Here is a 22,479-nt window from a genome sequence, read left to right as displayed (position 1 = left end):
GTGGTAGAGAGAAAGGTGGGGGGAGAGGAAGAGGGAGAGAGGGGGCGGGAAGGGAGGGAGAGAGAAAGAGAGAGAGAAAGCTCTCTGCTATCTCTTCTGATAAGGCCACTAACCCCATCATGACGGTTCCACCCTCATGACCTAATTACCTCCAAAAAGTCCAACCTCAAAATACCATCTCATTGGGGATTAGGGTCCCAACTTTGTGGGGTCACATTCAGTCCACAGTACATGCCAAAAAAAAATCTGTGTGTCTGTCTGTCTCCAACCCCTCTCTCTTTCACACACACACACACACACACACATGCACACACGCACACATGCACACACATGCACAGAAAACAGATGAACACACAAGCTGGGGGGCCCAAAGCTATAAGGATGGGGGCTATGATCAGTGCACCCATCATGTGCACAGAATGTATGAGGGGGTCTTCACATGTGAGAGGGCTCTGGCACAATGTACTAGTGTGGCCTTTTTGGTTGTTTCTTAGTAACTCACTTGAGGCCCTACTCTGTGCCAAGCCTCCTACTACACACCATGTATTTAATCCTAGTGATACCAGCTGCCCCATGGGCCCCCCGCGGAAACTACAAGTGGGCCAGCTGTTGGAAGTGGCCTTCACAAAAGGAATGCAGCAAACAGAAGACAGATGGAGGGCATTGTCACTCGTGAGAGAGAAAAAGTAGGCCTCAAAAATACGGTTTGCTTTTGTGATTATTTAGACATGTGAACCCTGGGAATCACAAAGTAAGAGAAAACAAAGTCCCATCTTCAACAAGTTCACCAGCTCTGACAAATTTAATACTCTCAAAATACACCCAGTCATGAGACTGGCAAAAATGTAGTCAGGTGATGCAACAGAGACTGATGATCACCTCCCAGTGTCCCCTTCCTCCTTTTAGAAATAGAACCCTGCCCTCCTTCCAGGGTAGACAGAATAATGGCATCCCCAAATATGTCCACATGCTAATTCCCAGGACCTGTGCATAGGTTATAACCAGGCAGAATGAGCTTTGCAGGTGTGATTAACTCGAGGCTCTTGAGATGGGGAGAATATTCTGGGTTATCTGGGTGGGCCCAGCGTCATAGCAAGGGCCTGAAAACGTGGAAGAGGGAAGCAGATGAGCCAGAGAAGATGTGAAAACAGAGGCAGGGGTAGGAGTGACGTGAAGAAGGGACCGTTAGCCAAGGAGTGCGGCCGCCTCTAGAAGCTGCAAAAGGCAAAGGACAGGTCCTTCCCTGGAGCCTCCAGAAGGAATGCAGCCCTGCCAACCCATTCTGGACTTCTGACCTCCCGAACTACAAGACAATAACTCTGTATTGTTTTAAGCCATTGAGCTTGTGGTAATTTGTTACAGCAGGAATAGGAAACTAACACTCCCAGCCCCAGGTTGTGTGGGGCACATGGCTGCCCAGGGGGAAACTACATCCCCCAGACCCACCTGCAGCTGGGGCTGAGACTAGCTAAATTTGTACCAATGCGCTGTGTGAGGGAATGACATGAGCAGTTTCCAAGTCACATGCTTTAAAGAGAGGAGCTGCTCAACCCCCACCTCCCTCTTCCCACACGGGCTGGAAGGCAGACCAGTGCCCACAAGGCCCTCCTACCACCCTACCACGCCAACAAAGGCAAGGCCCTAGCAACGGTGGACGGGGCGGCAGGAGAGGAGGCACCTGACCCCATGACCCTGCAGAGCAGAGCCCTTCACTCATTCTGAACTGTCCAGGGCTCAGCAGGCAGCGGCCAGAGAGGAAAACAGACAGCTATGCCATCTTGGGGTCTCTGTGACAGCCATTTAGCCTATCCCCTAATATATCTGGGGTACCAAATGTTGGTGGGCATGGGAGTAGCAGAAATGTTTACGCTCTGAGATTATACACTTTGAAAACCAATTTGGCATTCTCTTCTCAAGCTCACATACTCTCTCCTTCAATAAATACACTCTCTTCTTTATTCATTAGTTTGATTGTTCCCCCATTCCCTGGGAGAATATGCTGGTACAACCACTTTGGAAATCTAGCAACTTGAAAGCCAGCAAAATCACTCCTTGCTATACACCTTTAAAAAAACATATTTTACACATGGCTCCTAGAGGCATCTACTAAAACGGTGATAGGAAGTCCATTCACAGTAGCAAAAAACTGGAAGCAATGCAAAAGTCCACCAGCAAAAGAAAGGATAAATACACAAAGGCACACCAGACAGGAAAAATAAACAAACTATAAAACAAGAGACAACAAGCAAAACACAAGTCTCTGTGCAGTATGGTGTCAGGTTTAAAAAATTAAAACCAAGCAAAACCAGACAATATGTTTTTAGGAGATATATGTGGAAATGATAAAACTGTTAAAGAAGGGAATGATGATTTTTAAATACGCAGACAATGAATCATGGAACACTACATCAAAAACTAATGATGTAGGGGCGCCTGGGTGGTTCAGTCGTCGAGCGTCTGCCTTCAGCTCAGGTCATGATCCCAGAGTCCTGGGATCGAGCTCCACAGTGGGCTCCTGCTCAGCAGGAAGCCTGCTTCTCCTTCTCCCACTCCCCCTGCTTGTGTTCCCTCTCTCGCTGTGTCTCTCTGTGTCAAATAAATAAATTTTTAAAAAAACTAATGATGTAATGTATTGTGATTATGTAACATAATAAAATAAAATTTAAAAAAAAGACCCATGATTGGGGCACCTGGATGGCTCAGTTGTTAAGCGTCTGCCTTCAGCTCAGGTCATGATCCTGGGATCCTGGGATTGAGCCCCGCATCAGGCTGCCCCCTCAGCGAGGAGTCTGCTTCTCCCTCTGCCCCTCCCCCTGCTCATATTCTCTCTCCCTCTCTCTCAAATAAATAAAATCTTTAAAAAAAAATAAAATAAAGAATAAAAAAATAAAAAACACAATGTGAATGCCCTTAATGCCACTGAACTATACACTTAAAATGGTAAAAATGGTAAATTTTATGTTATGTATATTGGACCACAAAAAAATAAATAAAAGCTCATAACACTTTCAAATGTTTAAGGCAAAATAGGGATTCTTGGAAACCATTTTCCTTGTGAGGGGACCTTCCACATTACTCATTTGAGAAACCTGCTCTATCTGGTTTCTCTCTAGACCTCCAGTGAGAAGGGAGTTTCGGAGACTGACTAAACATTGTCGAATCGCAGAAAGTTGTCTTCTAACTTGACGTGTGTTCCTCAAATTAAGACCTTTCTTTCTTTCTGGATAAACAGAATTTCTTCAAACAAACACCCTTTGGTTTGACAGCTTATTTCACTGTGTGGTTCTTGAAATAATCACATCACAGTCTCCCTCCCAGTTAGGGAAATGAAAGTTAACTAAAATGTGTCATTGAGTGGAACGCTAAATATCTCTGAGTTCCTCTGGTTATCAAACCTTACATTTAACAGGCACTCAATAAACACTTGTAGAATTTAACTGAATTCCAATACATGGCAGTATTGGGTCAACTGTCTTGTTTGTTCTACCAGTACGAGCTGGTTATGTTCACAATTTGAAAATGTAAGAAAGGGAGAAAGTATGTGGTAGAGCTGAGCTACCAATGCTCTCTAACAGGTACTATCACGAAGTTCAGAACTTTTATAGAAACTTGCCCCTAAGAGGGCATCATACATATTCAACTAATTTTTTACCAGGTACATGAGCTGACATTTGGCATGGGCTGTTGGCTGAGGAATAAATACTTACATGATGCTATCCATTAACGAAACTGATGCACCATGAAGGCAAGGCTTTGAGATGGTTCTTCTGGCCTGGTTCTTGAGATTCTGACCAGCCCTACCCATTGCCCTTTGAAGCTAAAAGCATAATATTTTGAGGGGAGTGTATGATGATGACACAAAACTAAGCTCAGAAACCACAGGACGGTTATTACAGCCATGACCTTTTCTTTGTCAGCACAGGACTTGGACCCACATCCCAGAGAAATATAAAGTCACAATGAGGACCCAGGGCCTCCAGGACACATTTTTCCCTATGACTTTAGAAAACAAAGTTCCTTTCAATGCCAGTCAGGGCATGAAGTGAAAAGAGGAAGGGAAAGGGAAAAGAAAGAGAAGGAACCAAACCCCCAAGGGTTTCGCCTTTCACTGTGTATACCCTAATCTCACACCTGAATGCTAAACCAAGATTAATCACCCAAAATGGCACAATGAAGAGGGTACAGTGTTGTGGACTATGAAAGCCTCGCTAGCAATCTCCTTCAGAGGTGTCTCTCTTCCCCCCTCCCATCTCTGTCCCTGTCTCTGTCTCTCTCATCCCCGTCTCTGTATCTGTCTCTGTCGCGCTCTCTCACACACACATGCACACACAGGTGAAGCACATAGAGTATAGAAAGGATGATAAGCCACATGAGCACAGTTTCTTGAACTAAACCTGAAAGCAAGCACAGGGACGGCAAGTACCCCATGAATCCCCAAGTAATAATCCCCACAGCCTCAGGTCCTCTTCATTATCATCATCATCCTTGGCCATTCTAGTCATTTAGAGGGCTACGGAAACAAAGAATGGATATAAAATGTAATATAAAATATAAAACCCTGCCTACGACCTGAATTCCTTAAAGGGTGAAAAGGAAAATGATGTCCATCACATCCCCATTTATAATATCAACATTATGGAAACACTCTCACTGCTCAAATGATAGGGAAATAGTTACATAAATTGAGATTCATGAACTGAGATATTCAGCAACTAAAAACACTGGCTTTGAAGACGACCATGAAGGTAAAAAGACACCAGGCCACACACCCACAAGTATGTAGTAAAAAGGCTGAAAAGACGTACACCAAAAGAAAATGAGAGTGCTTGCATCGGGGTACAGTCTGGGCTGCCAAATTCTCCTGCTTCCTATTTTCTAAACCCTCCAATACAGTCGCTATATATTTATAACCAAAAAAATTTAAGGTTCGAGAATCTTGGAGCTAGAAGAAGAACCAGCCTAGAATGTACTAGCTCTGGTGCAGGTCCTGTAAGGCGAGTCCCTCCCGGGCAGCGAGCCTGTGCCCTCCCTGCCACCGCTGGCTCGCCCCCACCCCCAGCACCCCCACCCCCCCAGCCTGGGGCAGCGGCAGGGGCTCCTCCCACAGGCCCGCACAGGGACCACTTGGCAAAGGTTTCTCCTCCCCCAGGGGGACCACACCTCCTGCGGTGGCCGTTGTGACCTTAGACTGCACTGAATAAACGAGTAAATGACAGTTTCACCTGGTCTCAGGGCCACAGTACTTTTACTGAGCAAAGGAGGGGGTGATGGTGACGTGGTGACCAGTGGAAAATCCGGGAGGCCCGGCAATACCGGCGGGAGAAGGCTGTAAGGAAGCAGTGGGAGGGAGGGGTGTGAGAAGGGGGTTTTCAGGAGTGAAAGGGTGTTGGGGGAGGGAGAGGGAGAGGGAGAGAGAGATCTCAGAGAGCTGGCTGAGGGGGAGGGAGAAGAAGAGGAGGAGAAGGGGGTGGAGATGCGAGGTAGAGGGGTGGAAAAGGAGAGGGAGTTGGAAGAGGGGTTAGTAAGAAGGGGAGGGTAAGTAAGAGGGGTGTGGAAAAGGGGGATATGGAGGAGGATGAGTGTGGGTGAGAAGGGGCACAGACAGGGAGAGGAGAGGAGAGGTGAGGAAGAGAGAGGATGGGGCAGTAAGGAGGTGGGAGAGAGAGAGAATGAAGGAAAGACAGAAAGAAAGAAAGGCAGAGGAGAAAGGGACAAAAAGAGAGAAGCCCTGGGGAAGGGGAGGAGAGAAAGAAAGGGAGGGAAGGAGGGTCAGAAGAGGGTGGGTGGATGGGGTATGGGTGGACAGCGAGGGGAAAGACAGGGTACAAGGGAAGAGAAAATTGGGGAAAGAGTGGGGGTAGGGAGAAGGTGGGGAGAAGGTAGGAAAAGGGATTACTTGGAAGGCAACAGAGGAGGAGGGAGACATAGCCGGAGAAGTGTGAGGGAAGAGGACAGGAGGGTAGGAGAGAGAGGGAGTGGGGGGATCGAGAGATGAGAGATAGGGTGAGGGGACCAAGAAAGGGTGGGGGAGAGAGAGTGGAAAGCAGACAAGGCGTGAGGTTGGAGAGAAGCAGCAGGCCAGACATTGGGGGGCAGTCCCCTGCCCCCTTTTCCCTTCGCCTCTCCGACTGGGCGGTTCACTCGCCAGGCAGGGGCTGTTTTTCACAATGTCTTCATCTCTTCCTCCATTTAAAAACCCACAGGTTCCCTAAAAGAGCCAGATAATGTCACAACTGTACCCCACCCCCACAGTGTGCTATCATCAACCCATCCAAATGCCTCCAAAGTCACATGTACACATTTTTACGTGCTGCCAATGCAAAGGAGAAACTACGGTGAGTTACACAACTGGGGTCTCAAAGGATAAAAATAACCCCTTTACTCCCTCGGAAGCACAACTGTGCCTGGCGTGGCCAGGAGCCCTTCCTCAAGGGAGCCTTATGAAAGGGCCTCCAAAGATGGACGGAACATCCTCAAAGACTGTAGCACCACCTCACACCAATCACCCCTTTGTCAAGAGAAAGCCAGGAAAAATGGGCACAGGGCGCTCTCAGGCATGCTGGCCTACGGCTTCCACGCATCCTCATTTATAGTGCCCGCCCCAAGAGTGACCCCAGGTCCCCCGTCTCACCGGCACTGCTCCTGGGCAGGCTGCCCCAGCACCTAGCACACACCTGGAGGAGACCCTCCTTAAACATTTACACGGAACCAGACCCGGGCACGCCCTGCCCCTCGCAGAAGTGGGCCCACAGCAGCCGCCTGTGTATCCTCAGGGGGCGATGTTGACTCCGGGGGGGCCTCAGTCTTGCTAATGGGAATTTGGGACTGGGATGATGAATCAAATCCCTCTTAACAAGTGGCTGGAACTGCGGCATGTGCCCCATGAAGGAGCTGCACAAAGAGAAAAACTGGGACGGGGCAGGGAGGGGAGATGGCCAGATGGCATGGGGGGGCAGCTGGCCTATCCCTGGTTCTGGGGTTTGTTGGGGCCCTTGGCTTGCATGCGAGGCCCCTGTGGTCCTGTACTAAGCCCCCCTTTTCAGATTAACAGGCTCTGCTTAGCTTCCTCACTTGAAGGAAGTCCTTACTGCGTGCGTGTGCACACACACCCACTATGAAGCAGGAGACAATCCTAACCCAGTTAAGGAACATGGTCTCCATCAGTTAAGATCCAGGACAAAGTTTCTACCAGTTATGAAACCCAGATCAGTTGAGACTCAGGGATACACAGCAGAATCTCCTAGAGAACTCTTCCAAAATATGCCTGTCGGTCCATCAAAACCAGATGAGGAGGACCCAGGCATAGCGTTCTGATGCACATTCCCCAGGGGAGGAACCCACCAGCTACGGAGAAGTTCTGTTTGTTCGGGCCCCTGGGTGGCTCAGTCAGTTAAGGGTCAGACTCTTGGTTTTGGCTCAGGTCGTGGTCTTGGGGTTCTGAGACTGAGCCCCACATCGGGCTCGGGGCTCAGCACAGCATGAAGTCTGCCGGAGATTCTCTTCCTCTCCCTTTCCCTCCCTCTCTGCCCTCCCCCCACACTCTCTAAATCAATCAATCAATCAATCAATCAATCTTTTAAAAAAGAAGTTCCATCAGCAATTAATCATAATGTAAAAAGGAGGGAGAAATAATGGAAATGCCTGTCTGCTGTTATGGGCATGAAGTCTGCCTGGAAGAATTTGGGAGAAAGAAAACGGGGGCGGGGGGGGGAGTCACCGGAGAACTGGAGGACTGGGATTGGGAAGGAGACCTGTCACTGTGAGCACTTTTCACCTTTTGAATTTTGAAACATGTGGATGTATAACCTCTTCCAGAAATTAACTTTTAAAAATGTTTTTTTTTTTTTATTTTAAAGATTTTATTTATTTATTTGATAGAGATAGTGAGAGCAGGAACACAAGCAGGGGGAGTGGGAGAGGGAGAAGCAGACTTCCCGTGGAGCAGGGAGCCCGATGCGGGGCTCGATCCCAGGACCCTGGGATCATGACCTGAGCTGAAGGCAGACGCTTAACGACTGAGCCACCCAGGCGCCCCTAAAAATGTTTTTAAAATTTCCCCAGCAAGCAGCTGTAGTCTCAAGGCCCAACAAACAGATGAGCACTGTGAACTGCTTCCCTTTGCAAATTTGTCCTCAACTGGTGAGCCCCCTACTCCTATTTTTTCCCCAGGCCCCCCAAAGCTAATTACTTTCTTTTCGTTTCTTTTCTGACATTCAAAGGTAGCAATTAAGCTAAAACATCACCATCAATTTCCCAACACTCCTCTGCCAACCTGCTTAGGTGTCAGCAATGAGCTAACTGACAGACTGTATTTGGGTTGACACCTCTGCTGTCCATCTAATATTTTAAGGAGAACAAAAGGGCAGTGAGAAATCACTGGTTAAGTGATGAAAAACTATCCCATTTGGTTCATTGTGAAGAGGGGTTTTGGTTTCTGGTTTTTGAATGACCAAAATAGGAGGAAGGCAATTTATGAGGCCGTTCATGTCAAATGAATTTTACCCAGAAGCTAGCATGTAAAATGTTCAAGCAGAAGGTAGTATCCAGAACAGTCTGGTGAAGAAAATGAATATCCATGAAGAAGCTGGCTAAGAGGAGAGGAGAGCAAAGCCAGGAAGGCCTTTTCCAGTTCTTATCCAAAACAACATTCAAGCACCTCCTTCCAGCTCTAGGCACAAAAATGAGAACTAGTTGGAATAATTAGGGAGGACACTAAGCTAATTAAAGACTTTTCACACAGGGAGTGGGTGTGTGATGGATAAAACCAGTGCAGCCCCAGAGGACCAGACCTAGAACAGGGCCCTAAGTCTTCCAAGTCTAGAATAGTCCAGAAAAATCCAGCAAAAACACAAGGCCTGGTGTTTGCATACTGACTGATAAGAAGTTGAAATTTAAGGAGATGGTCATTTAAACTACCTATATGTGCTGTACTGGGTGCTTAAGGACTTAAATTTGTTAGGCAAAATGAGTAATTAATGACCAATTCAATATTTATAGTATTTAATCCAAGACACTGAGGAAGAAACAGCAGTATGAATTGAATAGCACTTCATCTTGCCACTCTGTCCTCCACCTGGGGGCAGACCAGCCTCCTGGGGGAGGAGGGGCAACTTCCTTGGCCACTGGAAGGAAATCAGCTTAAGGCCTTTACTGAGCTTTTCCTGCCCACTGAATACAGTTCAGTGAGGACACATATCGGTGAGGATTTTTTTGTTATTAGTGTTTTTTTCTTCCTGAGGCTAAGTATAGGCACAGTTTATCACTGCAGTAAGGTCCATGAGCTACATTTTGCTTTGTTGAAGTGTCCCCTAATGAAAACTGTAGACTTGCCTGTAAGATATTTACCCATAAAATAACAATCAAGCTGAAAACCAAGTGTTCCTAGTCACTCAGGATGCCAGTGTACCTTTGCCAGCGAAAGGAATTTGGGCAAAGAAAGGTACAACTGTGTCAACCTTCTATGCGCAGATTCGAGAGATCAGTTTGGCATGACAGTGCTTTCTCCCACGACAGAAATATCCTAATGAACCCCAGTAACTGCCAAGGAAGTTACCCAAGCAACTAACTCACAAATGCTTCAGGATGGAAAAGGAAAATTCACAATTCCCCCCCAGGCGGAGAGGGATATAACCAAGGGAGGTGGCTAGAGGGACCGAGCAAAGATGAAGTGCCTCCCAAAGGAAACACTGACCAAAAACATTTAAAAACAACAAAGCCATACTTTCCCTTTGTCTGCATTCCCTTGGAGTCTTAACTGGGACCCTTGGGCTTCCACCAAGTGTTCTCCAAAACGCTTGGGCAGCCAGGAAGCCCCACGGGACGTGGATTCTATGCTTCAAGTTAGACGCTTGCCAGGGAGGGGTGATGAAAAAGTTTTCGAAACAGACAGCCATGGCGGCTGCACAAGACTGTGAATGTACTTAATGCCACTCAACTGTGGGCGTAAAAATGGTTAAAACGGCAAATTTTGTTGTATCTATTTTACCACGATTTTAATAATTAGTAATGTAATATACCAAAAACCACTGAACTGCACACTTGAGATGAGTGAATTGTAAGATATGTGAATTACATCTCAATAAACCTGGGTTGTTTTTTTTTTTAATTTACCAGGGAAACAGCCTGTAGAAAGAGCCTCACTGAGGAAGCAGGAGCCTGACATTTACTGAGCACCGACCTGTATGCGTGGCTAGTTCTTTCCTATTTAAAGGAAGTTGGTTCCTGCAGCTAAGGGACCATGTCACTTTGCCTCTCAGAGTCTCAGTGTCATCATCTGATGGTGTGGGCTGCCCTGACTGCCAAGGCCCTTTCCAGAGCTTCAGTTGCAGGGACCGATGTGTGAGTGGCAGAAGGACCCACCATCTGCCACTCGGCACATAAGCACATCCCACTAGGAAGGCAGAACATCAGGGGAGCCAAACACGGGAGAAATAAGTTTACAACTTGGCGACCCAGGTATTGACAGAAAAGGCGCATGAGCTGTGTTAAGACACCTTCTACTCAAAGAACGACATGGTGAAAGAATGATAAAGAGCGCTGCTTTGCAGTGACCTCTTGGTTTATTCATAAAACAAAGGCTGTGGCTACAGAGGAGACCTTGTGTCCAGAGCAGCTGATGATGAAGAAAGGAAATGGTGCTTCAACCATCTGTGTAACACTCAGGGCAGGCCTCCCCAACTTTGGGGGGCGGACGACCGCTGGGGGGCTGTCCTGTACACTGTAGGATATGTGGCAGTGTCCCTGGCCCCCGGGCCCCAGCCCCCAGATGCCAATAGACTGTCCTCCCCCCACCAGCTATGACAACCAAGTGTCTCCAGACATTGCCAAATGTCCCCCTGAGGGGCAAAATCGCCCCCGGTTGAGAACCACTGCCAGGGCGAATTTTCTATCTTGACCCTGCAGTTCTTTGTCGAAGCCATGTGACATGTGGTGTCAGCCTTCTCACCCACTGCAGTGCAGGCCGCCACGAACTGTCAGCAAACACGCCACCCGGGGGGCCTCACAGAACTGCACACACACTCCTGGCAGCCAATAGCCTCCGAGAATTTCAAGTAGTAACCATACTTGGGTGAAAGGGTTACTCATTCATTCATTCAGTGACATACGGCACTTAGTGTATGCCAGGCAATGAGCCAGGGCAATGGCGTTGGGGACACCCTGTCAGAGATGAACAGACTTCATACAAGATGACGTGTTGTATAGCAACCTTTGGAGCAGGACTCAAAAGATGAACAAGGGGTGCGGCAGGCTGTGTAGCAGCCCTCGCCAAAGATGTCCACTTCTGAATCCCCAGGACCTGTGCATATGTTACCTTCAGTGACAAATAGGACTTGGCAGGTTGATTAAGTTAAGGGGCTCGAGATGGGGAGGGCAGCCTGAATTATCCAGGCAGGCCCACTACAACACAACGGTCTTTAGAAAGGGAAGGTAGGAGGTTCAGAGTAAGAGAGGGGATGTGAGGACAGAAGCAGAGGTTAGAGTGATGTGGCCACAAGCCAAGGAATGTGGGCACTTCTTCCAGAAGCTAGAGAAGGCAAGGAAATGGATTCTCCCCTACAGCCTCCAGAAGGAACGCAGCCCTGCCAACACCTTAATGTCAATCCAGTAAGACCCATTTTGGAACTCTTACCTCCAGAAGTGTAAGATCACACATTTATGCTGCTTCAAGCCACTGGGTTTGTAGTATTTTGGCACTGCAGCAAGAGGAAACTCACACAGAGAGACCAGAAGGCAGAGAAGAGAGCGGAATCCCTTCCCCGTGAAGGAAACCACGCGGGCAAAAGCCTCAGAGGCCCGAACAAGCTCGGAACAAACCAAGGCCGGGGTGGCTGCCGAGCTTCCCGAAGGCTTGGCTAAGGCGCTCAGGTTCTAAAGCATCCACAGGAGGGTGGTGACATGGGGTTGATTCCAGAAACATTTGGGGCTTGACTGCACCCTGGAAAGAGCTGAGAGAGGGGAGAGGGAAGGAAGGAGAGGCAAGGCAAACAGCAGAACAGCTATGGAAGTGACGGGAAAGGTGGTGATCCCCCCCGCCAGGATACAGACATTGAGGACGAGAAACGCTGAGCTCAGTGGGGCACATGCTCTGTTGGCAGTGTCGAAGACACACCTGGGTGAAGTTAGCTCGAAGGTTAGGGGTAACAATTAACTCAACCAATTTTAATTTGGGGCTTCCCACGTGTCAACACAGATGCAGTTCCTGCCCTCCCCAAGCACGGAAGAGAGAAGCAGAAGGGTCAGCAGCAGAGTGACGTGCTATGGTGAAAGAGACCTGAGCGGCCATTGCTGGCTTGGAAGATGGAAGTGGGCCATGAGCCAAAGAATGCAGAGGACTCTGGAAACTGGAAAAAGCAAGGAAAGGGATTCTCCCCTAGAGCCTCCAGAAGGAATGCAGCCCTGCCCACATCTTGATCTTAGCCCAGCGAGGCCTGTGTTGGACATCTGATCTCCAGCACTTTAAAGATAATAAAAGTATGGCATTTCGGGGCGCCAAGTTTTTGGTAATTTATTACAGCAGCAATCAGAAGCTAATACAGGTACCAGGTACAAAACACCAAGAACAAATACCAAAAACCCTACCATGTTAACAATGTATGTGAATGTCCCTTCTAAAGAGGATGGAGGGAAAAGAAGGACAACGGCAAAGACCCACGTGATACTCTGGTAAAAGTCCAAGCAATGCTGAGATGGGCCGGCTCATGTCACTAACGCCCAGGTGCTGGACGTCCGGCATGGATGAGATTCATGGAAGAATCAACACTGTACTGTTCCAGTGACTCCGTAAGACGTTTGTTCTGAACTAGGAGCACATTTTTCTCCTTCTCTAAGGCCATGTGCCACTTATAACAACAGCTTAAATTTGACCAGAGCGCCCATGTACTCTTCAGGGACCCACATACTCTGAACCTCAGCTTTCTCACCCGCCAGGCAAGGAGGTTCTACACTCGACTTTGTGCATCAGAACCACCTGGAGGGCTCCTTAAAACACAAATTGCTAGGCTCCACGCCCCCCCTTCCTCATTCAGTAGGTAGAATTGAGGCCAGGGAATGTGTGTCTCTAACAAGATCCCGGGGAGGCTGATGCTGCCGGCTGGGGGACCACACTCTGAGAACCACTGTATTCGACTCTCCTCTCACACCGAAGAGATTCAAGTATCTCCCTGCCCCGCATCTTTCCCATGAAGAGCCACCTTGACTTCCTGGTTCTCAGCAGCTTGCGCCGTATCTCTTGCCCCGGGCCGGCATTCAGTTGTCTGTTGTGCTTCATGTTGCAGAGCTGGCAGACTAGAGCTGGCCCATATTAATAAAGGAGCCACAAAATGTACCTAGAAAGCCACTGTCCTCCCCCACCTCCTAGTCGCTGCCCCCCTTTATCCCTTAGTTAGCTCAGAAAAGCAGCCCCTGCCATCCGGGAGCAGGCCGGGCAGTCTCCCCCACTGAACATAAATAATTCCCCAGGACACCAACATCAGACAAGGCCACTCTGTGGCCAGCATGGGACAAGACAAAAACAAGACCACTCTGTAATCCTGGCTGAACACGGAGAACAAGTGAACCTTGTCCAAATCACAAACGGCCCCACACATCCCCGCATCCCGGCTAAGAGGAGGCACTGCGGCTTCGTTACCAATCACGGCCTCTGTCTGGTCTTCCCTGCTTCTAGGTAAGATTGATGAGGACCCCCAGTCATGGAATTATGTCGCTTCCGGCCAGCATCCAATCCAGAGCAACACCCAGCTTCCTTAAACGCTCCCCTAAAGCCCCTGCCACAGGCGCGGTCCTCCGCGGGGTCTGTCGCTGTCACGAGAGGAGAACCGCCTGTTCCACGCCCCGTGTGGGCCTGGGGGCGGGGAGGGGCCGTGGCGGGAGGGCAGTGATGACTCCTACCCAATTTTCAGATTTCAGATTTCCGCTCAAACACAATCTCCTCAAAGACATTGTCCTTACCCCTCTGTAGCCTAAATCACATTGCCCCTCTCTAATCTCCTTTCGTGAGACCTAGCAGGGCTTCTAATCACCTCTTGTCCTGAGTACTGCATTCGGGCCTTCCTCTCCCACCAGCTGCAAAAGCCACACTGGCAAGCCCATGCACAATGCCTGGCACAAAGCAGGAGATCAATAAATACTGCATGGAGAGTTAGGGGAATGGAGGAATACTGACCACTGTATGCAATCTACTTTCAAACAATTTCAAATACAAGAACTGATGAGAGAATGTCAGTAATGCAACAAGAACTGGAGGTCTGTGCAACCAGGGAGGGAGCGAGGTTTTGCCTGTGCTGTGATGGGTACAAGGGGACAAAGTAAAGGTCGCAAGTGATAAAGGTAGAGTCTTTCCTTCCATTTCTAACTTTAGACTGTTTGTGGAGACCAACACATTACATTCATTCTGGCTTTAGTTTAGCATAAAGCAATCTCCCACCAAAAAAATACACTGCTAAAAACAGTCCAAACTTTCTTGTTACCCTGGAATTTTCTAAACAAAAATCATTTGCTGGGCTTGCAAATCCTCCACTATTCACAAATTTGGATCGTTAATATTTGTGCGATCGTAATGACAAGAGGCTTTCCCTCTATCTGGCACTGCAGGCATCTGCCTGCAAGCTCTGAGGGCACATTCTGAGTGGGCTTTTGTAAGAGGCCATTTTGCAACTAACTGGCTTCATTTCAGAGTTAGGGATTTAATGCTCTTCAGTTATTTTTCAGATTAAAGACTATATAATTACACTGCGTTAGCCATCAACAGAAAAATCATTACCAGGCCAGGTAAGAATGCAAGTGTATCAAACTGATACACTGGAGAAATCTTTTGAAAACCAAGGAGACTTGGGGGACTGGGGAAGGGGGCTGGGCCTGTGTGTGTACACACACCCGCTTCAGAAACAGCACTATTGGGTGGCTCCATCAGAAGACGTACAGAATCAGTTGTTAAATACCTGTACATCACCACAAATACACTGCTGAAGATGCTTTAGAAAATAACAGGTGTGGGGGGTGCCTGGCTGGATCAGTCGGTGGGGCATGAGACTCTTGATCTCAGGGATGTGACTTTAAGCCCCACCTTGGGTGTAAAGATTACCTAAAAATAAAATCTTAAAAAAAAAAACAAACAACTCTTTGGGGCACCTTGGGTGGCTCAGTCGGTTAAGTGTCTGACTCTTGATTTTGGCTCACGTCATGATCTCAGATCGTGGGATCAAGCCCGCTTAAGATTCTCTCTCCCCCACTCCCTTTGCCCCTCCCCCTCCCTCTCTAAAAAAAAAAGAAAAAGAAAATAGCAGGTAATCTTTAGCCATAGACTACTACAGACATCTTAAGTCCCACTATAAACATTTTAATGAATTAAATACCAGCATTCATTTTAATCAATCGTCTCTAAGTATTAATACCTGAAATAAATGAAAATCAGTTTCTGCACCCCCTCTGTCTTGTAATGGTTACAGTAAAAAAATATTAAGCTTGAAAGGACTATAAACTGCAGAAGCAGTCTCTAATTTTCTTAGGAGGCTCTGGATAATGAAAACAGTTCAGGCTTGAATAATAAACAGGTCTGTTTCTTCTTAAACTGGACTCCTCTTCCCTCTGAGATACAGAAGACATTTGTATCTAACTTCTTTTTTTGTGCAACCCTCTCGGGACCCACCAAAAAAAAAAGGAAAGGTGATCAAAATATCATTTTTGGTTACCTCAGGAAAAACCAACCTGTTACTAAAGTGATCAGTAATGTTTAAAGTATATATTTCTGTTAATAAATTAAAATCATCTTACTAGGTGCCAAAGCAAAACAAGAGTGTTGAGCTAAGTGTTTTGTCTTCCACCAGGTAGGAGGGTTGCATACCCATTCATTCATTCATTCATTCATTCAATAAATATTTATTTAGGGCCTGCTCCACACCACGCACCAAAGAAAACAGTGCTGAGCAAAATGGTACCAACACAGTTCTGTCCTTACGGCTATGGAGCTTACAGTAGGGGAGATAAATGTTAAACTCAAATAAATATGTAATACCGCTATTTTTTAAAAGGTGCAATAGGAGAAAGGGTAACAGAGAAACTAATTTAGACTGCAGATAGTGCAGGGACCAGAGAAGGGCACTGAGAAAAAAGTGACACTGAAGCCGAGAGGCCATCAAATTGCCACCACTTTAGAAAAGGAAAACCATTTTGGCAAATGACCACAAATGGGATTTTAACTGCCTGTCAACAGCTGATTGGGTTAAACCTCCTCTTTCCCAGTGCATCCGTCTTCAGGAGCATCCTATGACTGCTTGCCTATCATTGTTGGACTCGCCTACTCAAATCCTATTACCTGAACACAGAAAGGTCTCATTTTATTATGATTTATTATGATCTACAGCCTTCCTCTGCCTGGCCTAGAAACACCCAAAAATAATCTGCCAAAGGTATGAAAGCCAGAGACTGGCTTCCAGCAAGAACATTAACCGGGTGGGCCACACGATTACTAGCCCAGGCAATCACAAGTCCTTTGCCCAATAAAGTGCCACATCCTCTGGGCAAGGTGGCTCCAATATGCCAGAGTCTATACCAGATGGGACCCAGGGGACCGAACGGTTAGTTGCCTACTTGGAAATCGAGGACTGGATCACCTGCTCCAGTTCCCCCAGCCTTCAGACTTAGAGGATGTAGGAAGTGGCCTTTGAGCATCACGGAGCGGAGAGCTCGTCCGACTGAGAGAAGGCAGGCAGGCAGAGAGGGGGTCAGGGCCGGAGAAAGAGGGGCTCCAAGAGAGACGCGTCTGGCGCTCAGGACCCGAGGATGGCACGCCAGGCCGGGTACTGGGGCGTTTCCCGCACCGCCCCCCCACGTCGGCCCCCAGCAAAGGCAACCCGGCCCCTGGCCGCCCCGAGACCCCGAGATTCTGGCTTCCCCCACCGCGGGGCCAGGAAGACAGACACCGCGAACCCCGCGCTGGGCGGGAGCCCACCAGCTCCCAATACCCACGTCCTCAGCGCAGAGGAGGGCGCGCTGGGGCGAGAAAATGGCCAAGACAAAACTCTCCCCGCCCACCCGAAGAGCCAACCACACCCCCTGCATCCCTCAGCCTCAGCCGCCCCGGGCCGGCCCGCGATCCTCTGCCCAGGCCCCCACGGGGTTCCCGTCGGGGCCGCGCGGGCTCAGCAGGAACGCGAGTGGGAGTGAACGGGGGTGCGCGAGGCAGGCAGGGTGCCCACCGCGGTGTCACCCGCCAGGGCCCTGCCCCCGGAGCGTCCTCCCGACTCCGCGGTCCCGGGACAGGCGCGCCGCCCGCAGACTGAGGTGGACACCCGGGCACTGGGGCGCAGGCAGTCCCCTACTCACCCATTGGCGTCGAGCCGGGCCGGGCCGCCGAGGCAGCGTGAAAGTTGGCGGAGGCGGGCGCGGGGGTCGGGCGCCGGGATCCGGGCGCGGGGATCGGGGCGCAGGGGTCGGGACGCGGCGGCGGCTGGGCCGGCTTTCTCCTCAGTAGCGGCGGCCGCGGCGGCTCAGCGCCGCCCGCTGCTGCCTCTGCTGCTGCTGCCGCTGCTGCCCCGTGGTGATTCCTGCTGCTGCTGCTGCTGCTGCTGCTGCTGCTGCTGCTGCATCGCGGCCCGCTGCGCCCGGCTGAGCCGGGTTTCCTGCTCCCCGCGAGTGGAAATTGCGAAAAAAAAAAAAGAAGAAGAAGCGCCGCCCAGCCCAGCGCCCGGCAGCCGCGGCCGCGCAGCCCGCTCTCCCCCCTCGCCGCTGCCGCCGCCGCCGCCGCCGCGATGCTCCTGCGGCTCAGCCTGCCGGGGACGCGCGGCCGCCGAGGCGGGGGCGGGGCCAGCGAGGGGCGGGGCCGGAGAGGGGCGGGGCCGGCGCCCGGGGCGTCCCTGCGGCTACGGCGCTCGGGCGCCCCCCTTCACCGCATGCTGGGGAGGGACCCAGCTCTGCGAGGCCGCCCCACACCCGCGGCGGCTCGGCTCACGCCCCAGGAAATGCCGCGAGACTCCTCGAGACCGGAGCGGGGGTCGTGGGGGAGGGGGCGTCCGAGTGGAGAGGCACGTGGGAAAGGAGGTGGAAGCGGAGACCTACTGGGTGCGACGAGAGATGGAGGGCGGGCTGGGGGTGGGGAGGCCAAAGGTAGGTGAGGGAATGAACACCTGCTGAGGGTGATGGCAGGTAACTCCGGGATCGACGATCAAGGCAACCCAGAATAAGCTTTCACAGAGCGGTCTGTTGGGAAGGCAGGAGAAAGGGTCCCTATGGAGGGAAAGAGATGCTACATCCATTCAGTGCAGCGTGGGAAAGGCCGGCCAAGTGCGAGTTCGGCTTACAGGAGGCGGCGGAGAGGAGGTTCAGAAAGACAGAAGGACGCAGCGGGGCTGGTGGGGCACATCGCCCCGCACCGACCCTCGCAGGGACCCCTAGCCCCGCACCCCGTGCCTGGGCCAGGTGGGGTTGGGCTGCTCAGCTGTGTTCCCAGGCTCTGATGTTCCCAAGAATCTCCTGAGGCAAGGGCTGACTCCCTCCCCAGCAAGGTACTGTGCCACGTTGCCCCCCCCACCCCGCCCCCGACCTAGGCAGCTGACCTTTGAATCGGCGCTGAAATTAAAACAGGGAATTCATAGGTAACTCACAAGCTCCTTTTTGGGTCCATTCACCACTACACCTTTTGCCATACTCTGCCAGCCAGCACCACATTCATTTGCCATCCGTTTATTTCCTTTTCCCTTTCCACCATCTGGTGGTAGGAAGAGATAGTGAAATAGATGGGAAACATTCAGAAAGAGAGAAAATAAAACAATTAAGAAATCAAATCACTGGCCCCTGAAAAACGGAGGAGGCTGAAGGTTAGTGGACCCAGAGGTGACAAATAAAAGCTGACCCCTACCCTATATATAGGGCTGTGTTCATACCTCACCCATGATGTTCGGGCAACTTTGGTAAATAGGTTACATCCTGAGATTTCTGCAGAAAGATTTTCTTATAATTGTTTCATTAGCTTTAAAAAAAAAACAAACACCTCTCACAGTCAGGGTCTTATCAACAAGAGATCAGTAACATCAACTTTCTAAATACTTTTCTTATGTGTCAGAGCAATCTAAACAAGAGACGAATCAAGGAGGAGAAGACCCATCCCTGGAGCTACAGAGAAGGTAGTAGTGTTAGCAATGGCAGACTCCTAAGGAAGGGCTTAAAGAACATGGAAATTAAGAATTCGAAGTGTTGGAGGCACAGATGAATACTCATACCTGCCCCAGGATCCATGGTGCCTCACTCGTTACATGCCTTGGCATACCAGAGAGATGAGGCCTTGTGATAGATCTTAGAGTTGACAAACACTGAAACTCATAGAGCCGGGCTAAGGCCCACTGTTACTAGGACTTTTTTTTCTTGAACCCCACCCGGAAGAACCAGTCTGGGGTCTGTCCAATTCCAGAGGTAACTCTTTTTGCTAAGGCCACGGTCATTGGGCTACCTTATCCCTCTCCCAAGAAGACTTGGGGCCCTGAAAATGACTGGGCATGTTTCAACACAGAAATAGCTGAGCTGGACTTGTGGTGGGCTAGCATCTCGGTGCTGAGGATTCTCTGCTGGCTGCCCCGTGCATTCTCAGAGCAATGGGACCAAAGTCTTCGAACAGCGTCAGTGATACCCACCGTGGCTTACCTAGATGTTGCAGAGACAAATACACCTAAACCAGCAAACGTGGCTGAATTCTATAGGCCTCAAAAAAAAATCAGCAGCTTGTCTCGTGGTCCTGCTTATTCTTTTTTTTTTTAAGATTTTATTTATTTATTTGACAGAGAGAGACACAGCGAGAGGGAACACAAGCAGGGGGAGAAGAAGAAGCAGGCTTCCTGCAGAGCAGGGAGCCCAGTGCGGGGCTCGGTCCCAGGACCCCGGGATCATGACCTGAGCCGAAGGCAGATGCTTAACAACTGAGCCACCCAGGCGCCCCGGACCTGCTTATTCTTATTCATCTCTCTATCCTACATGGGGAAGACAGTCTTCTTGTTTACGTTTTTCCCCCAGCTTTGCACAGGTGAAGACAGACGACCCGAACTTTTGTGTCTTGTTTTGGCTCTGGTCTGTTTCAAGTCATACCTTTCCTTCTTGAATCAGAGAACTGCGTCCCTACTCCTTGATCTGGGTATGCTTCCTGCATGGGTAAATCTGTCATTTTTTAAGAAGATTTATTTACTTATTTGAAGGGGAGAGGGGCAGAGGGAGAGAAAGAATCTCCAGCTGACTTCCCACTGAGCGCAGAGACCTACACGGGGCTCCAGCCCAAGACCCTGAGATCATGACCTGAGCCAAACTCAAGAGTCCGATGCTCAACTGACTGGGCCACCCAGGTGCCCCGATAAACCTGTCATTTTATGACAAAAGAAAGACTGATGACAAGACTTAACATTTTTGAAAGTCCCGAGCTGTACCCTAATTCTATTGCCTTAAGTAAACTAAATGGTATGAATTCTACTCAAACACTGTAGAGTTTTTTCACTTTAAGTTTCTCTAAATTACAAAAATGGATATTCTTACACACACACACACACACTGTTCGGTTCTCCTGAATGGTTCCTATTGTCCTTTTATTTTTCCTTTGAGAAAGTTTTGGTGACCAGCACAGGGGTAGTTAATGTCAAAATTCAAATCCAGCTACTGACAAGAATAGATGTGTAATTCCTCATCCTGCCTCCCTCTTAAAGGAGTGTTGTTTAACAGAATAGTTAGTGCAATATTTCAAATTACATGAATCTGTCTCATGAATATTGCTAAATAAATACAGTTGTATTTGATACCACAGCTTTGTCCCACTGAACTCCCATTTCAACCAGAATGGATGATGCATTTTGGGAATGGAGAGTAGCTGAGGTGTGACACTTAAAATGATATCACATGACTTAAGAGGCCCTTCGGTGTTACTGAGGGGTGGTAACATTTTGGATAAAAATGTAAGGCAGTTGAGCTTCTGCCCATGTAGCTCTGACAGCTTGTCATGCTTGCTCTCTTCAAGTACTCGGACTTGACATCTGTACTTTACATGTAATAAATGATACTTTGCTTTGATAACTTTAATAGCATCTTTACATTAATAGAAATTACATACAGAGTGCTTTACAAAAGACAGTCTTTATCTGGTGCTTCTGATGAGCTTTATGGAGAAACGGAAAACCTCACGGTGCCAGAAAGTAAGGAAAGTGCCCAATAAAAATGATGGTGCAAATCAAAAGGGCCCAGGAGCCAACCTGAAAGAGCTCCCAAAGACCAAAGCTGGGACAATTCAAGCAATAAGTAACGATTCTATTGGATTATAACCCAAAGATATCATAAAAGTTATGTCTTTAAGTCTATAGGGGTATACACAAATAGCTAAGTAAATAAGTCAGGGAGAGGGGACAAGTCTTCCCTACAGAGGAATTCCAATTTGTAAATGTAGAAGAAATGAGGGAAAGGGAAAATTGCCATAGAACACCATAGTAATAATTGAGGCAGGCACGATCCACCTCAAATTTTCAAATTAGTGGGCACATAAGTGAAGGAGAAACCCTGGCAGACAGCGGCCTAAGCAAGCAGTCAAAACTTGCCACTGATGGTTTTGAGGCAGGCTTTTCCCTTCTTCCTTTGCATCGTGCATGCTGGGTTCAAGGTAATGTGTGCGGATCGCATCAAAAGCCATGGAAATAACATCCTGCTCTGTCGCAGTTGATCTGGCTTGATAACCACTCTTGGAATGACCCACTCACTTCTCCTTTTATCTTTTTCAGTGACTCCTTTGCGACAAATCCAAGAGAACTGGTTTTACCAGCTCTATGGAGATGAAAACTAATCAAATCAAAGAAGCAAGTCGTTTATAAGACAGCTGAACTATGATTATCTTTACAAGGTTTGTAGGAAAGGCTTGCTTTGCAAAGGAAAACACAAAGGAAGTCACTAAAAGGTGAAATGTGCTCTCCCACAAGGCTATAAAACTGGAATAGGGTGTTCCTGTTTCAATATCCAAAGGCTGCCTGAGTACTTGACTTCCCAGTTGATCAGTCACAGGAACTTGTATCTAAAACACACAAAAAGAGCCCCAGGGTGTAGACTAACTTGCCTCAAACATTTTCCCATCCTTTTTCACAGTACTGCTTTACCTAAGAAAATCGTAAACTGGTAAAATAGTCCTAGGAGATTAACAAGAAATATAGTTTGTACTGTTTTCTACCCATTCTACCCATCCCCCCATTATAAGGGGTCACGTGTAAAGAAGGATATTATTACAAAAAATGAAGTGATATTCCAAAAAAGTGCCAAAAACAGTAAACATAATTTAAGATCATATGTGTGAAATATGCATTTAATAAATATGAACAACTTTAAATAGAAGAATTGGCATTTAACATAGGAATAAACCATCCCAACAGGCCAGTTTTTAAAAATGGGAGTCGATTGATGATTGAGGGCTTTCGATCTTAACAATAATGAAGATTTCAAAGTAGGAACTGCTGGGGTGCCTGGGTGGCTTACATCTTG

General features: G+C 48.6%; 1 protein-coding gene and 1 long non-coding RNA gene across 2 annotated transcripts in view; both read right to left on the bottom strand.

Annotated features, from left to right (window-relative positions):
* SH3KBP1 (SH3 domain containing kinase binding protein 1) overlaps positions 1–17,659 on the bottom strand; it is a 324,512-nt gene extending 306,853 nt beyond the window's left edge. The window contains exon 1 of the mRNA XM_081807974.1: positions 17,320–17,659. Within this exon, the coding sequence (XP_081664100.1) occupies positions 17,320–17,323 (4 nt within the window). The 5' untranslated portion in view covers positions 17,324–17,659. The remainder of the gene's footprint in view (positions 1–17,319) is intronic.
* A 390-nt stretch (positions 17,660–18,049) lies between these two features.
* Positions 18,050–18,952, bottom strand: LOC145717990 (uncharacterized). The gene is made up of 3 exons (XR_014141513.1): positions 18,876–18,952; positions 18,597–18,700; positions 18,050–18,192 (listed from the first exon to the last, which is right to left on the bottom strand). It is a non-coding gene; the product is annotated as an uncharacterized LOC145717990 (long non-coding RNA).
* Positions 18,953–22,479: the final 3,527 nt, after the last annotated feature.

The sequence above is a fragment of the Leptonychotes weddellii genome, chromosome X (assembly GCF_054177405.1).
Source record: "Leptonychotes weddellii isolate Sample4059 chromosome X, ASM5417740v2, whole genome shotgun sequence".
NCBI lineage: Eukaryota > Metazoa > Chordata > Mammalia > Carnivora > Phocidae > Leptonychotes > Leptonychotes weddellii.
Note: the sequence above shows the minus strand (reverse complement) of the source record. Positions and strands in the feature narration are given on the sequence as shown.